General features: G+C 56.5%; 1 protein-coding gene across 1 annotated transcript; it reads left to right on the forward strand.

Moving 5' to 3' along the window:
- Positions 1-2,412: 2,412 nt before the first annotated feature.
- On the forward strand, positions 2,413-13,967 carry LOC119104222 (glutathione S-transferase-like). Its single transcript, XM_037227888.1, has 5 exons — positions 2,413-2,519; positions 7,014-7,153; positions 12,186-12,369; positions 12,785-12,905; positions 13,372-13,967. Exons 1-5 carry the CDS (start codon positions 2,458-2,460, stop codon positions 13,540-13,542), a joined length of 678 nt encoding a protein of 225 aa, XP_037083783.1. The 5' UTR covers positions 2,413-2,457; the 3' UTR covers positions 13,543-13,967.
- Positions 13,968-15,025: the final 1,058 nt, after the last annotated feature.

The following is a 15,025-nucleotide window of genomic DNA, read 5'->3' on the forward strand; positions in this document are numbered from 1 at the left end:
GTCTATGACCTTACATCTTCTAGGAGAAGTATGTTCTACACCACCCAAGACCACAAACTTCTCGCGGATCTACGCCGTACGGTGGTAAGGTCTACCGATGGAGACTTATCTGCCAGGGCAGGGCAGGTGCGCATGAAGATTTCAGGGCAAACTTCATACGTATCTAGAAAACAACCTGTTGAGTGTTTTTAAAATTTTAGTGCTAAGGTCTGGCTCCGGGTGAAGATTCCACCCGATAACACAACTACGTCGTGAAGTAGCAGCACCCTAAGCGGTCGTCTGAGACTTGCCACCAGAAATGGTTTACCAACTGTGGATTTGATGAGCTGGGGTCCAGTGCCCACGGCTGTCTCGATGGCAGAGTAAAACGGACCTTAGTCTATGTGTTTACAAGGCAGTGTGACTGCTGTAGTAATCCCTCACAGTGTCTGTCACGAACAAACGTGCGGTTATATCGACTATCCCCAAGACGTATGGTGAGCGGTGACCAAAATGAGCCACCACCAAATTCAGACAGTCCGTCCACTATCTCACCTTCGGTACCACCTCTTAAATCAGAGCGGTTGATAATTCTCCTGGCCGAGTCTTCGGTTGTGTCCTTTTCCACGGCTAAGTGCAGCGACACATCTCGCGGCCCCTGCACGTGTCGCACACAGCACACAAAGCGATGGGCACTCATCGTCCGCTGCGCATTCTCAGCGTCTTTGAACTCCGCGCCCTCGGCTCCCATCTTTAGTTTATAGCAGTGAATCAGAGCACGAAACCGCCGCATCTGTACCATCTCTGAAAGGGCAGAAAGGTCTCAGAGGCCTCCCATACGGAGGCGAAGGCTATCTGCGGACAGCTGTGGCGGTCGGGCGGGCGGTGTGGCAGTCACTCACGGTCAGGTGTGGCGGTGGAGACGCCTCCCTCACGGTCAGGTGCAGCGCTGGAGACGCCTCCCTCACGATCAGGTGTGGCGGTGGAGATGCCACCCTCACGATCAGGTGTGGCGGTGGAGACGCCACCCTCACGATCAGGTGTGGCGGTGGAGATGCCACCCTCACGATCAGGTGTGGCGGTGGAGACGCCACCCTCACGATCAGGTGTGGCGGTGGAGATGCCACCCTCACGATCAGGTGTGGCGGTGGAGACACCTCCCTCACGGCCAGGTGTAGCGGTGGAGGCGCCTCCCTCACGGTCAGGTCTAGTGGTGGAGACGCCTCCCTCGCGGTCAGGTGTAGCGGTGGAGACACCTCCCGCCCCCCCCCCCTGCCACTGTTCAAAGGCATACCTCTCGTCTGAGCGGCTACCCCAAATCAAAGCTCCGAGCTATTCGGAAGCATTTCGGGACGAGTGGTGTAACCGACCAAGCTGGACGCGCCTGATCTTTAACTGGAGTGAGGAGTGCAAACAAAGGTGCCAGACCTCTCTTTGAAGGCTTCCCTCATTCGCCCGCTCCACTGTGTGCTGGGTGCTGGCCTAGTGCAAAGATGCTGACATGTGACGACGCTGCAGTTGTGTCGAACAAACAACCTCGACAAAAACCTGGTTTTGCATTGAACGGTTTTTTCAGCACTTGGCGGGCTCTTTCAGGGATTTCTGGGGGTGACTCGATGTTTATGAATGATCGGGGGTGACTCGGCTGATGGGGGGCTCGATTACCGTTCAGCTCGTTGCTGCGGCTTTGTTGTTAGTCGCGCACTGTCCCGTACTCGACATGTTTTGTTTCTTACAATGCTATGTTGCGATTTTGACTTCGTATGAGAACACCACCACCCAATGGCTACGCGTCATGCAACGGCGCCCTTCATTACACAGGGCGGTAATGAAGCGCCGGTGGCATGGATGTACGGCGAGGTACATCGGGAATCATGAAACCCGCCCTGCGCTGCTTACCCACGAGTTACCCACAGTATTGTGATGTGCGTGCATCGGCTCCCTCAACCTTGCATGTAGGCGGGGTGGGGCGTGCGTTTGTGGGTGCTCTTGTATTTACGGGTCGGGTGAGTATGGCCTCCAACGTGTTTTTCCGTTGGCCTTGGTTCGGCAGGCATAACAGTCTGACATTAGCATACCGCTCCCATCACCACGTGCGAAGCCCGGGCGCAGGCCTGCGTTTGGGAAAGGTGGCTCGTTTCACCCCCGTGCACGTCGGTCAATGGGTGACGTCACCGTGACTCGCGACAATCGTGCACCTTCTCGGCCCAAATCACCGGCCGCGAGCACTCCCATCAGAGCGCTGACGAGCGTCTCCTTCCAGCACCTTCCGCCAATCATCATCGTGACTCAGCGGGGCTTCGCCGGCGGCTACATGACGAGGCGGCTTCGCGCGTAAGCGGAGCTCCGGCGGCGTCTGCCATCATGCCCTGCGGCGGTTCTGCGCGCGCAGATGGTGCCGACGTTCCTGGGCTGCCGAGGTTCGGCCGGTCGTAGCCTCTATCTGAGCGCATAGAAACGGACGGAGCGGGCGCACAGATGGGCAGTGTGGTCGGAAGAGCGTCGAAGGAGGGTCGCGTGGCCAAGGAACAGAACCCGACGTAAGTTATACGCACGCTTCCCCGGGGCTACAGCATATTTATCTTGAGAGGACGGTTACGGTGATGTGGTTATTGAGTATTTGATCGCTTTCATGGTCTGTTGTCGGCGGGTTTGCTATGAAGGCCCGATTGGGAAGACGATCTTCCCACTGTTTCTTCCTTGGTTATTGCGTATTTGGTCGCTTTCATCGTCTGTTGTCGGCGGGTTCGCTATGAAGATCTGATTGGGAAGACAGTCTTCCCACTGTTTCTTCCTTGGTTATTGCGTATTTGATCGCTTTCGATGTCTGTTGTCGGCGGGTTTGCTATGAAGATCCGATTGGGAAGACGGTCTTCCCATCGTTACTTCCTTGGTTATTGCGTATTTGATCGCTTTCATCGCCCGTTGTCGGTGGGTTCGCTATGAAAACCCGATTGGGAAGACGGTCTTCCCATTGTCTCTTCCTTGCAGCACCGCATGGTTAATGTTAGATGCTTGCCGGAAATAACGTGGCTGCCCTGTTACCTTCCGTTACCTCGCTTTCAACATTCGCGCTGGTCAGAGCAATCACGTGGGCAATGATTTCGGATTACATTAAGGTCTTTATGCGCTATTTTTGTTTGCGTATGTGTGAGCCGGTGTAACAGTCCGGCGCCGGGTGGTATGATGCTGAGCAACTTAAAATGCTTTCCAATTTACTGGAATGATTCAGTTGTCATGTGGAACAAGATGTTCGTGAACGTGATGTCATTGGGCCCATGGCCGTGATGTATTACGTAAATCCACGGTTTTTTCGACGAAAGTGCTGGGGTGCTTTGTTAAGAAACGAGGTGGCATTAATTAAATTTCCGGATCAAGGGAAGGGAGATGTTTCCTATTAATTCTGGAATGGCGAAATTATAAACTAATGAGGAAATGCCAGTGACCGGGTGGGGTTTGGGATAACGTTGTCAGATAGAGAAACAACATATACCTCATTCCTCAGCCACCGCACTTCGTACTCATTGCCTTGTGTTAAGTGGCCCGGAGCGCGTTACCTAGTATTGAGTTGGCTTGATTTCTCAACGGATCGATGCCAGGCGGCGCTGTTATTTAATGTAGTCGTAAAACACGTGCCACCTTAACCTGCGTTCCCTCGATTTGTTGTCACAATGCTGCACGAAATGAGATGTTCTTGAGATGTTCTCGAAGTGGAAATGAGATGTTCTCGCACGTCAATATTCAGGATATCCGGTGGTCTGCAGTGTCAGCGAGCCACAGGTCGTCAGTGGCGGATGGGCGACGCTGCAGTGGGCCGGTGAGGCGGCGCATGCTAAGTCACCCGGGACGTTCACGGCGCCTCTAACGGTGGCGACGATGCTGCCATGTTGATGACATGGTCAGGCAGATCTTCGTCCCCCTGAGCTTCAGTAGGGAAATCTGAGCAGCGGCTCGCTGACAGCTATCGAAGGTTGGTGACGCTCCGTCGTTCACAGCGAAGGCTGGCGACGCTCCGTCGTTCACAGCAAAGGCTGGTGACGCTTGGTCGTTCACAGCGAAGGCTGGTGACGCTTGGTCGTTCACAGCGAAGGCTGGTGACGCTCCTTCGTTCACAGCGAAGGCTGGTGACGCTTGGTCGTTCACAGCGAAGGCTGGTGACGCTCCGTCGTTCACAGCGAAGGCTGGTGACGCTCCGTCGTTCACAGCGAGAAGGCTGGTGACGTTCCGTCGTTCACAGCGAGAAGGCTGGTGACGCTTGGTCGTTCACAGCGAGAAGGCTGGTGACGCTTGGTCGTTCACAGCAAAGGCTGGTGACGCTTGGTCGTTCACAGCGAACGCTGGTGACGCTCCGTCGTTCACAGCGAGCGCCCGCTCACGACTCATACTCGCGACAGCGGAGGGTTGCAGAGGGCTTCTTCCCCCCCCCCTCCCTCGGCCCACCTGACATCTCGAACCACATTCCGCCTTAGCGGCTGCTCAAGATATGCCAATTGGTGCGGCGCGGTACGGTGGATGGTTCGGATAGACGGAGACACTACGGTTTTCGGCTTCCGCGATCTCTGTCCTGGCAGCCGTATTGGGATGGTTGCTGGTCTGCCATAGCCTTCCTAATGTTCTGAACTTCGTGTGGAAAGACACCATCTGAAGACAACTAGCGGCAGCGTCCCACCAGTCTGAGGCAGACCGTTTTTATTCGTCGCCAGTATTTGCAGACTGGAGCTCGGTATACGTTGATGAATTCTCCACTGAGACGGAGCCGGCAGTGCTGGTCGCGCCGGTCTGTCCTGCCATCTGTTGCCGTCACGTGGCTATGGCGAGACGCTGCGCGACGTGACGTGCCGTGCCGCGCGCACGCCGGGAGCTGCGGCTGTCGACCAGACGTGACGGGGAGGGGCGAGATATTTTTGTGCCGACCCCACTCCCGTGGCTGCTGCCCGTCTGTGTGCAGCTGAATCACGGGCGCGGACGCCGCCATCGGTGCACATATCGAGTATAGGTGCATGATACCGGCCTAATCCGAGGAAAAATGGCTCCCAAAACCCTGTTGCCTGATATAAATTCATTCATGAAAGAACGATATTTCCTTTTACTGGTAAATCATCGTCGGTGCCATTTAAGTGCTGGCCCCCAAAAGTTCAGTGCCCACCGATTTAGTACCAGCGGCTTTTGCCGCGGTTGGAAGATCACACCGCGTCGCAGGTCGACAAGTCGGGGGGTCGCCATGCCTGGCTGCCGTTCTCAACCGGCCGCCGGTAACAGGCGTGCTCGCTCGGCCGGCTGCGTCCGTGCTGGTCGTCCGCGCTCGCTGGTCGGTCGATAATGCTGTGTTCGGGTGCAGCAAGGCCCTATAAAAGGGTGCTTTGCCGCGGCGTTGCACTGTATCGGGACGGGCGAGTATCGGTGCAGCCGGCGTGGTATTCGGGCAGTCCAGGCGCCCTTTCTCCGACGTTAATATTCGACATTCCTGCGGTATGTTCGCTGTCAACAATAAAAGCTGCCTAAGTGGGCGGTTATCTGTAAAGCCTAATAGCTATCGTGTAGACAGCAAATATCACGTAGTTAGGGTCCGTTGCCAGTGCTGTATTGTCTGGGCTTCAGCAGCGATCGACAGTTAACGACAGGCCAATTATCTAATGAACGCAGCTCCTCTAGATGACAGAAGCGATCGAGGGCGATAGGAGAGCGATCAGGCCTTTTTGTCCGGCACGCCATCGGCCCATTCCGGCCAGCGCGGGCCTGCGTCTTCCGGCGTCGGACCCATCGCCGGTGACGTCAGTCAGACCAGCATCGGGCCGCGCGCGCGACGGGCGCGCCCGCCTCCACCGGACATGCCAATCGGAGTCGGCTTGACCGGACACGGAGATCGGAATCGACGCCGAACCTGTGGAGGCTGACGGTCGGCACGGCGGCAGGGCGATAGCGACGGGCTGTGGCCTGGTGTCGCCGGAAGAATGGGCGAAGAGGTCGCTCTATTTCTGCGAGGTTCTGGCCGCCCCGGAAATACGGTAGATAGTTTACCCGGCGATGAGCAATTAGCGTTCATATAATTCGGTTTCTTTGCGAGACACGTTTGTAATGGCAACGTCGTATTGTCATTGTTCGTTGTGCGTGACTCTACAGGACGCGAGCCATTGAGAAGTTGTCGACTCGACGGGTTCGTGATTGAGGTTGTGACCCCACGTGGGTCTGTTTGGACCTTCGGTATCGCCTTTGTCTTTTCTCTTTTGAAATGTAATTTCTTTCCTTGCGTGATACCTTACAATTCACCGCGTCATGTCATGTCGGAGTTAAGTTGGCAGTCAGCAATGACGAAGAACTGCGGGCGTCCCATGAAAGAGCAAGACTGCTATGAAATGAGCTATAGGCATGACCTGCCCACCTCCAGACTCGCCCCCTCCCCCCCCCCCCCGGTGGACACCTGTGCTGCGGCGGTGGCAGGTCATTGACCGTGATCGCACAAGCCGGCCCGTCACAGGTGTCCTGTCCCCGTCCAAGGTCTGCTGTTCAGCTCCACCCGTGCCGTCAGACTATCGGCGGCGGGGCGGCACGGTGGGCGGCTCTGGAGGGCCGCTTTGTGGTGGCGTTTCCACGTCGCGCGGCCTTGGTGGAGACTGTGCGTCATCGTTAGCGTACTGAAAACGCGGACTACAGAATATCCGCTTCACTGTGTGCGCGCGCCGTGGACGGACGTGCGCTTGAAAGGACGGGCGCAGACACGGGTCTTTGATATTTCTGTGTGGGGGATTCGCTTTGCGGAATTGGCGATTAGTCGCGCTCCTTTGCGGATCCACCAGAGCAGACGGCGGCCAGCTTCCCTGCTCCCGAGTCTGAAACAGCGCGGAATATGAGACCAGCTACACTCCCCGTATGGGTATTACAGAGTGGTCCGCTGAACCTCGGATCCGAGCTGGCTCACCTCAAGCTCCGCGCGATCTGGGATCCGCGTCTGAGACTGGAGCACTGTCTACCCGGCTGTAGGCTTGACGCGTCGATGCGTCGCCCTGTGATGACCGCCGGCACCGGCTGTGTTGCAGACCGAAGATGCCGGCTCTCAAGCTGATCTACTTTGATGGAAAGGGTCGGGCCGAGCCGTTGCGCTGGATCCTGGCCGCCGGTAACGTACCCTTCGAGCAGGAGACGTTCGGCTTCGACGCCTGGCCTGCCCGCAAGCCAAGTGAGTGCGACTGCAAACATTGGACTTGGATAAGACGGTAGTGTTAGCCTTATTTCTCGGAGAAAACCAGGAGAATGGAGACATAGTTTGCTTAACCTAACGCCATCTCCAGTCTCCCCGTGTTCTCCGAGGAATAAGGCTCATACTACTGTCTTATCCATGTGAATGCTATTCCTCGCTAATGCACTGAACAACTTGCGTACAAATTGGACTAACCAAAAAGTCAGTGTTTCATGTAATACGGTGTAAACTGTCGAGCATTCTCGCAGTTTCTGTGTCTTTTTGCTGTGATTTGCCATTAATGCTGCGGTGATAATGTTGCAATGTCGTGATCTCAAGATGGGCCTTACGTGATCGTAATTCGTACCAGTCATGGCGGCGTTGTGAGCTCTCGCTTGTTGGTTATAATGATTCATGATTTGTGACAATGCTATGAACCGCTGTGTTATGGTCGAAAACAAAGTAAAATTGTGACCATATTTCCGCCGTTCGCTATCTGTTGGTGTTACAACTGGCGTTAATCAAAATTCTCTGTCCATTCTACGAAAATCAAATTTCGAAGCAAATTTTTGCGTAACAAATCCATTAAATAGCAAAATAGTGACGGGATGATGAAATACAGCCGCGACACAACAGCCGGCGCATAGGCTGATTGCCACCGTCCTTCGCATGCCCGGCGCGGCCTCCCTTACTGAGGGTGACGGCAGTGCCAGATGCGCGGCATGTCGGCGTTGGTGAAAGCGCCTCCCGTCCGCACTCCTCCCAACGTTGGGAAAGCGCCGCAATATTGATGGCGCCATGGTGAGAGGGAAACTGCTATAAATCTATTCAACTTGACGCCGCTGGCGCCACTGGAATTGCTGTTTCGCCATGTGTTTGCCCATAGTTCGTTGTTGCCATGCGGTGCGTGCGTGTGTGCGTGCGTGCGGACGTGCGTGCGGACGTGCGGGCTCATCTCTGCGTGCGTGCGTGCCGCGGGGCCGGCTCGAGCACACGCAGGCTGGCTTTATGCGGCGGCGAGCGGCCCGCTGCTGGAAGTCGCTTTCACGCGGGTCATCGCCTGGCGGGCTGACCCGTGATGTGAAAGTCTCGAGTCACGGTGAGGTGCCGTGACAGACAGTCCGCGCCAGCCAGCGGGGGACAGCGGCCGCTATTGCCGTATCAGGATGGGCGGAGAACGCAACGGACTGCCGCGTTACGTAACGGCACGGGACAGCCAAGACGGCTGGCTGCGTGCGATTCGTTTAAACGTTGTCATGGCAATGACGCTGGTACGGACGGGAGCTAGAGATAAAGAATGGTGATACGGGGCCATCGAAACGCGGCTGCGTGCTCGAGATGTGTTCGATATTCGCGTCTTTAGAATAGCGTGTCACGCGTGGCTGCACACGTGGACCAGTGGTAGCATACACATTAGTGTCATTGCCTCGAAATTTAGCCATAGTTGCCTTGCCTGTAAGAAGTCAAGTTCCGCAAGGATGGTTAGTCGTGGCGCATGTCAGTGGGGCATGCATCGTGATACATGGTGGAGAATAACGATGGCTTCATTACCTTGAAATTTAGCCGTTGGTACCAAACATGTAACAAGTGAGGCTACGTGATGAAGATGAGTCATCGTGCATTTTCTTCGACATTTGATGTTTTTTTTTCCCCACAAGCGTTATCAAGCATAAAATGACCGCAGTAGTCCACGCGCCCCATAACGTTTATCACCATCGTGCGTATTATCCAGCAGCGGGGCTACTAGCCGTCATGACGTCACAAAACACCGAACTGGCAAAGATGCACCACGTGACCCGTCCGCATCCAGCTCATAATACGTGACCGAGTGCCCCATGCGATCTCACTGACCATCCATAGTGGAAGGTGTACTATCGCCTGTCGTTCGACGGTGCGCTTTTCCGGGGGCGCGGCCGCCGCGTGGTCCGTCCCTCCGGGGCTGCGGCCGCCGCGTGGTCCGTCCCTCCGGGGCTGCGGCCGCCGCGTGGTCCGTGCCTCCGGGGCCGCGGCCTCCGCATGGGCCGTCCCTCCGGGGCTGCGGCCGCCGCGTGGTCCGTCCCTCCGGGAGCCGCAGCCGCCGCGTGGTCCGCGCCTCCAGGAGGTGCGGCCGCCGCGTGGTCCGCTCGGCCCACACGCCGGCCGCCGCGTTTTTGTCCGTCTGTCTGCGCGTGCGCCTGTCTGTTAGCCGGCGGCCATGAGGCGGCGTCGGCGGGTTCGACGACCCGGAAGCGCGGGCCGGGAACGCTCCCAAGTGAAGCGGCCGCTGCCGGCCGCCAGGTCGCGCGTGGTAACTGCCGGTTGACCTGTTTATGCATGCGTTCGCCATTCGTCCGACAGGCGGAATGAAAGCAGCCGGCCGCTATTGTGCCCGGCGGTTGGTATGCCGTGTTTCGCAGCGCGAGTTTTTCATCTGGGTAATCTGTTCCAAACCACTGAACGCAAGCTGTTTGGTGAGTCGTGTGTGAAGTGGTTCGCAAGTTATTATCGAATTTCTGAATACCCGGGAATGAGTGGGCTCTGACCCTGATAGAGGTCATTGCTGGTCACATATCTGTGCCCGATAGAGGTCACACAGACTGTCCCCTAGCCAGCGGGAGCGACACAGACTGTCACCTAGCCTGCGGGAGCGACCCAGACTGTCACCTAGCCTGCGGAAGCGACCCAGACTGTCACCTAGCCTTTGGTAGTGACACAGACTGTCACCTAGCCTTCGGTAGTGACCCAGACTGTCACCTAGCCTTCGGTAGTGACCCAGACCGTCACCTAGCCTGCGCGAGCGACCCAGACTGTCACCTAGCCTTTGGCAGCGACACAGACTGTCACCTAGCCTTCGGTAGTGACCCAGACTGTCACCTAGCCTGCGGCAGCGGCACAGACTGTCACCTAGCCTGCGGCAGCGACACAGACTGTCACCTAGCCTTCGGTAGTGACCCAGACTGTCACCTAGCCTTCGGTAGTGACCCAGACTGTCACCTAGCCTTCGGTAGTGACCCAGACTGTCACCTAGCCTGCGGGAGCGACCCAGACTGTCACCTAGCCTGCGGGGGCGACCCAGACTGTCCCGCCTGTCAGCACACGCGCCGCTAGACTTGTGCCTGCTGAAAATGCGGGCATGCCTGTACTGTGGAATGCGTTATACCGTATTTGCCCGCGGTTTTCTAGGTGTAAAGGACAAGGCTGCTCTGCCACGTTGCGAATTATTGCAACACAGCTCATCTTATTCGCACGAAAACGACATAGTGATCGAGAGACCTGTCCATCGCAACTGTTAGAGCCCACGATTTCCTGCATGCCTGCCACGCATGCAGGAAATCGTGGTTCGACTTCATTGAGATCAGCTCTTCCGTGCGCTGGCCCATCACGTGTACGCTATTGTCCGTACTCTAGCAGTGCAGCTCTCTCCGGCGCAGCTGGGGGGGGGGGGGCGGAGGCATTTTCACGCGCTGCGCGAGAAATATGGTGTTAGGAGTGAGCCATGCATGTCATAGTACGGCACGATCGATGGAAACATTAAAGGAGCTGAACAAAAGTGAATTCAGTAGGTAGCGCATGGGCTTCAATGCATGACGAAGTTTCACGCGGTGATCTAGCTAGAAATCGATAACGCATGGCCTGACCGTGAGGGGCACCTGATAAGGGAAGGTATCGTCTAAGCCGCGCGGACGCGTATCAGCGTTTGTGCGACTATTAACAAGAGTGCGCGCCCGTTGACACAGTGCTGGCGTCGCGTCGCAGAGTAGGCAGTTAGCGTTATCAGCCACGTCAAGGCCGCGTGCGGAGGCCTGGCTCAGCCCAAATCTGCTCACAGCCCACCTGGAGTGGCGCTGTGATGGCCTGATCCGATGCTCATAGTGGATGATGGTCCTCGAAGTCTGTGAGATGCTTTCGCGTCTGGGAACATTAAGATGGCATGCTCTACCTTAGAGCGGTGAGGGTTCGAAGTTTCGGACTATTCCCACTCCGCCCGAATACAGGGCTCGTTGGTCCAGTACAGCGGCAACTGTAATTTTCTGCCGTCTCACACGTGGCTAGGTGGCCGCGCCGTCTCGGCTTATGCATGGCGGTTGTTTTGGAATGAAATGCTGTGCGGTTGTTATAGTCGCGTTCACCGCAGTTTTTGTGAACTTCTGGACGGCTGCGCCATTGGTCTTTAGTTAAGGGGAATTTTAAAGAAATATGTAAAAAATAAGCTTTCAAGGTCAGTCTGGTCTGACACACCAAACGTTCAAACAGCTTTAGCCTTTTAACTCTAAACAGCTATGGTTGTCTGCCGGCACGCCGAATGACGGGACTCACGTTCTGACGATGGTTTGGTTGTGCGCGTGATTGTGGTTGGGTGGTTGGAATGACGGTAGTAAATGATCGCGCGGTAGACTGTATGTCCCGACACTGACAGTGTTGCCAGTGGCCCAGACTGCTGTGACTGTCTTCAGTGGGACAGCTGCGGTTGTCTTCAGTAAGCTGTGTGTCCCGATACTGACAGGGTTTGCAGTGATCTAGACTGTTGTGGTTGTCTTCAGCTGGACAGCCGTGGTTGTCTTCAGTAGGCGGTATGTCCCGACACCGACAGTGTTTCCAGCGGTCTAGACTGTTGTGGTTGTCTTCAGCTGGACAGCCGTGGTTGTCTTCAGTAGGCGGTATGTCCCGACACCGACAGTGTTTCCAGCGGTCCAGACTGTTGTGGTTGTCTTCAGTGGGACAGCTGCGGTTGTTTGGTTGCAGACACACCATGCGGCACTATAACGAGTCTGGCGGTGTTGACGGTTGCGGTTGTCTGGTTGCAGACACACCGTGCGGCACTATAGCGAGTCTGGCGGTGTTGACGGTTGCGGTTGTCTGGTTGCGGGCACACCGTACGACACTACAACGAGTCTGGCGGTGTTGACGGTTGCGGTTGTCTGGTTGCGGGCACACCGTGCGGCACTACAACGAGTCTGGCGGTGTTGACGGTTGCGGTTGTCTGGTTGCGGGCACACCGTGCGGCACTACGACGAGTCTGGCGGTGTTGACGGTTGCGGTTGTCTGGTTGCAGACACACCATACGGCAGCGTGCCAATCCTGATGGTGGACGGCCAGCCGCTGTGTCAGACCCTGGCCATAGCGCGGTACGCCGGCACCCTCGGCGGACTCGTCTCCAAAGATGCGCTCAAGAACGCCCTCGGGGACGAGGCGGCCGACACCATGGCCGAGGTGGTCTCCAAGTTCTTCGATACAGTGTAAGCCCGTCGTCTGTGCTCTTCCTTACCCGTGTTACAGGGTGGTCTGGGCCCCGGACACCGGATATTTAGCAGCCATCCAAAAAGACCTGTAGCCGGGCCCGCATCGGCGTTATCCCTGTTCTGTATCGTGTTCTTCTGGAAGAAGAGAAGGGCTTACTGGGGAAGGGTGTTGCAGAGACCGAGGCCTGGTGTACACGCCTTGCGACAACTGTTATGTGTCCGAGTCGTGTGAGGATCTCCTGCTGCTGCGCGCTGCTGCTAGTTGAGTGTGTACCAGAGAAGTCTCGGAGAGAACGGAGCTGCCACACGAGCAGTCAGGTTCGCCGAGTTACCTGCTGAGCTGCCTCGTGAACAGTCAGGTTCACCAAGTCATCAGTTTTGTCGGCTGCATGACGCTGCGTTTCGGCTGCAGGTTCGAGAAGGATGCTGAGAAGAAAGCGTCCACAGAGAAGTCGCTGTTCGAGGAATACCTGCCGAAGGTGTTGAACGTCTGGGAGTCGCGGATGAGCGGAGCATTCCTCGCTGACGACAAGGTAATTAATGATGACTTCTGTGTCTCACGCCCAGCAGCCGTCATCAGTAAGGGGAACGTCATTAGCTTCTGATTCGGCATGAGTGTCGCTAGATGTATGTGCATCATTGCAAGGGGCATTTGCTTGTCGCGCGGCACCATATGTGCGTACCTCAGTTAGATAGCGAACTACATACGACTTACACGCTAACTGACATTCGACTTAACTAACGGACACTTTAATTCCTCTAATTCTGGCATTTCTTTTGGACCTGCGGAAAGCCGCAATGAAACCTTTATCTTAACCTTCATCATGACATGGTAGCGCCAATGGCTTTAACCATCGTATGTGTCCATCGCCCGCCGCCTATCACCTGCAGCCTATCACCTGTGAGCTTGACCCGTACCCTGTGAATTTCATCAGTACCATTGACCTTTACCCTGCAAACATTGACCCGGAAACGTGACCTTGTTTGTGACTGTTTCAGGCGATGTGGCAGGACGTGTTTGTGGGCCACTGGCTCTCCCGCCTGGAGGAGGCCCGGCCCGACTTATTGGCCAAGTTCCCCAAGCTGGCCGGCCAGAAGAACAAGGTGCTGGCCCTGGACGGCATCAAGAAGTATCTGGCCAGCCCTCCCCAGTACAGCCTTCCGTTGTAGAGCGGACGACAAGGCACCTGCCGCACAGCGAGAGCCAGCACGCCGCGTAACCCTGCGACGCCGCGCCTCCCACCACGGTGACGCGGTGGTGACACGGTCCTCTCTGACGCAGCGGAAGCGACGCGACTTCACTACCTCTTCTCTCGTCCACCGTCCTTGTCGCCGGTTGCATTTCTGGTGTCTGCACCGGCACTGCGTGTACGCCGCGCCTCCTCTTCGGTCAGAGGGCGCCTTGCCCCGGAACAGAGATGTCACGAGCCGGTCGCCTGGCTCGTTCGTCCTATCTCCATTTCACCCATGCACAGGGTAACGAAGTTGTGTTCAGCCGGAATATGGCCATTTAGGGGTGACTTTGAGCCTACTTGCACGCGGACATAGATAGACATTGTTTTCTGGCGGATGGAAACTCACGGAACCGTTCATCACCATTGTTTCTGTCGAAAAGTTGCGAAAGACGTCCACTTTCTCGTGAAAGCGACATGGATGCGTATTTTTCGCGACGTTTGGCGGTACGATACATCAACATTTGCTGTAATTTGTTTTCTCTTCAGTCTCACCCAGCGCTCCAACTCTGACTCCAAGTCAGTATCCATGGTAACGGTATTTCGACAAGAGCTCCTCTCTTCACGACTTGGCGGGAAGCTGCCTGCACCCCGCGCGCCGGATGTAGACAGATCTCCCCCGCCCCGCCCCCCCCCCCCCCCCTCCCCCCCGCTCAGCAGCCGCGCAGCCCCTCTCGCAAACCATCTCCGGTTTGTCAGCCACCAGCGGCGTGGTCAGGGGCGTTCGAAGTAACGGCGAGTACCTCAAATTATCAGCCAAATAACGTAACGGGGGCACTTCAACGAAAACTACATGAAACGCCGACATGGCGTGAAACGTCTAGTTTCTTCCTAAGATGTACCCAAAACCCGAAGACCCCAAACGCGATACGACACACCAGCCTGTCTCCTTTCTTCAGGACTAGGACGGCACGCATCAGCGAACAACATTGTGACCTGTTAAACCTCGCCCGACGAATTCTGGACAGCTGCGCTGGCATGACCAATGTGCTCTTTCATTACGACGAAGCGGAATTACACGCCACCGTGTCCGTATCCCGCTGCTTTTCCGCATGTGCACAGTGGACACAAAGGACAGCACGGTGCCTGCATTGATCCGGGCGGCGTCGATGCTGCGTTCGGAACGGCCACAGGCCGTCATGGCAACACATGCAACACATCAACACGGACACAGGAGTGCAACACCCGCAATGCATTCGCGGCGGCAGCCACAGCAGCGCCGGGGCGGCGGGCTACCGGCGACCCCAGTGACCTCCGAGGTGCTGAGGTGCAGATGATGGGAACTGCAGCCGGCCAGCGGAGCATTACTTACCCCGAGCCGCCAGGTGGCGGTGGGTGGGCAATCGACGACCCGAATCGTAGGGGGCGCCACATGCTGGGGCGGCGACGAAGTGGCCTATCTTTCGTCTGTTGCATGCGGC

The sequence above is a fragment of the Pollicipes pollicipes genome, unplaced genomic scaffold (assembly GCF_011947565.3).
Source record: "Pollicipes pollicipes isolate AB1234 unplaced genomic scaffold, Ppol_2.1 Scaffold_6052;HRSCAF=7182_pilon_pilon_pilon, whole genome shotgun sequence".
NCBI lineage: Eukaryota > Metazoa > Arthropoda > Thecostraca > Pollicipedomorpha > Pollicipedidae > Pollicipes > Pollicipes pollicipes.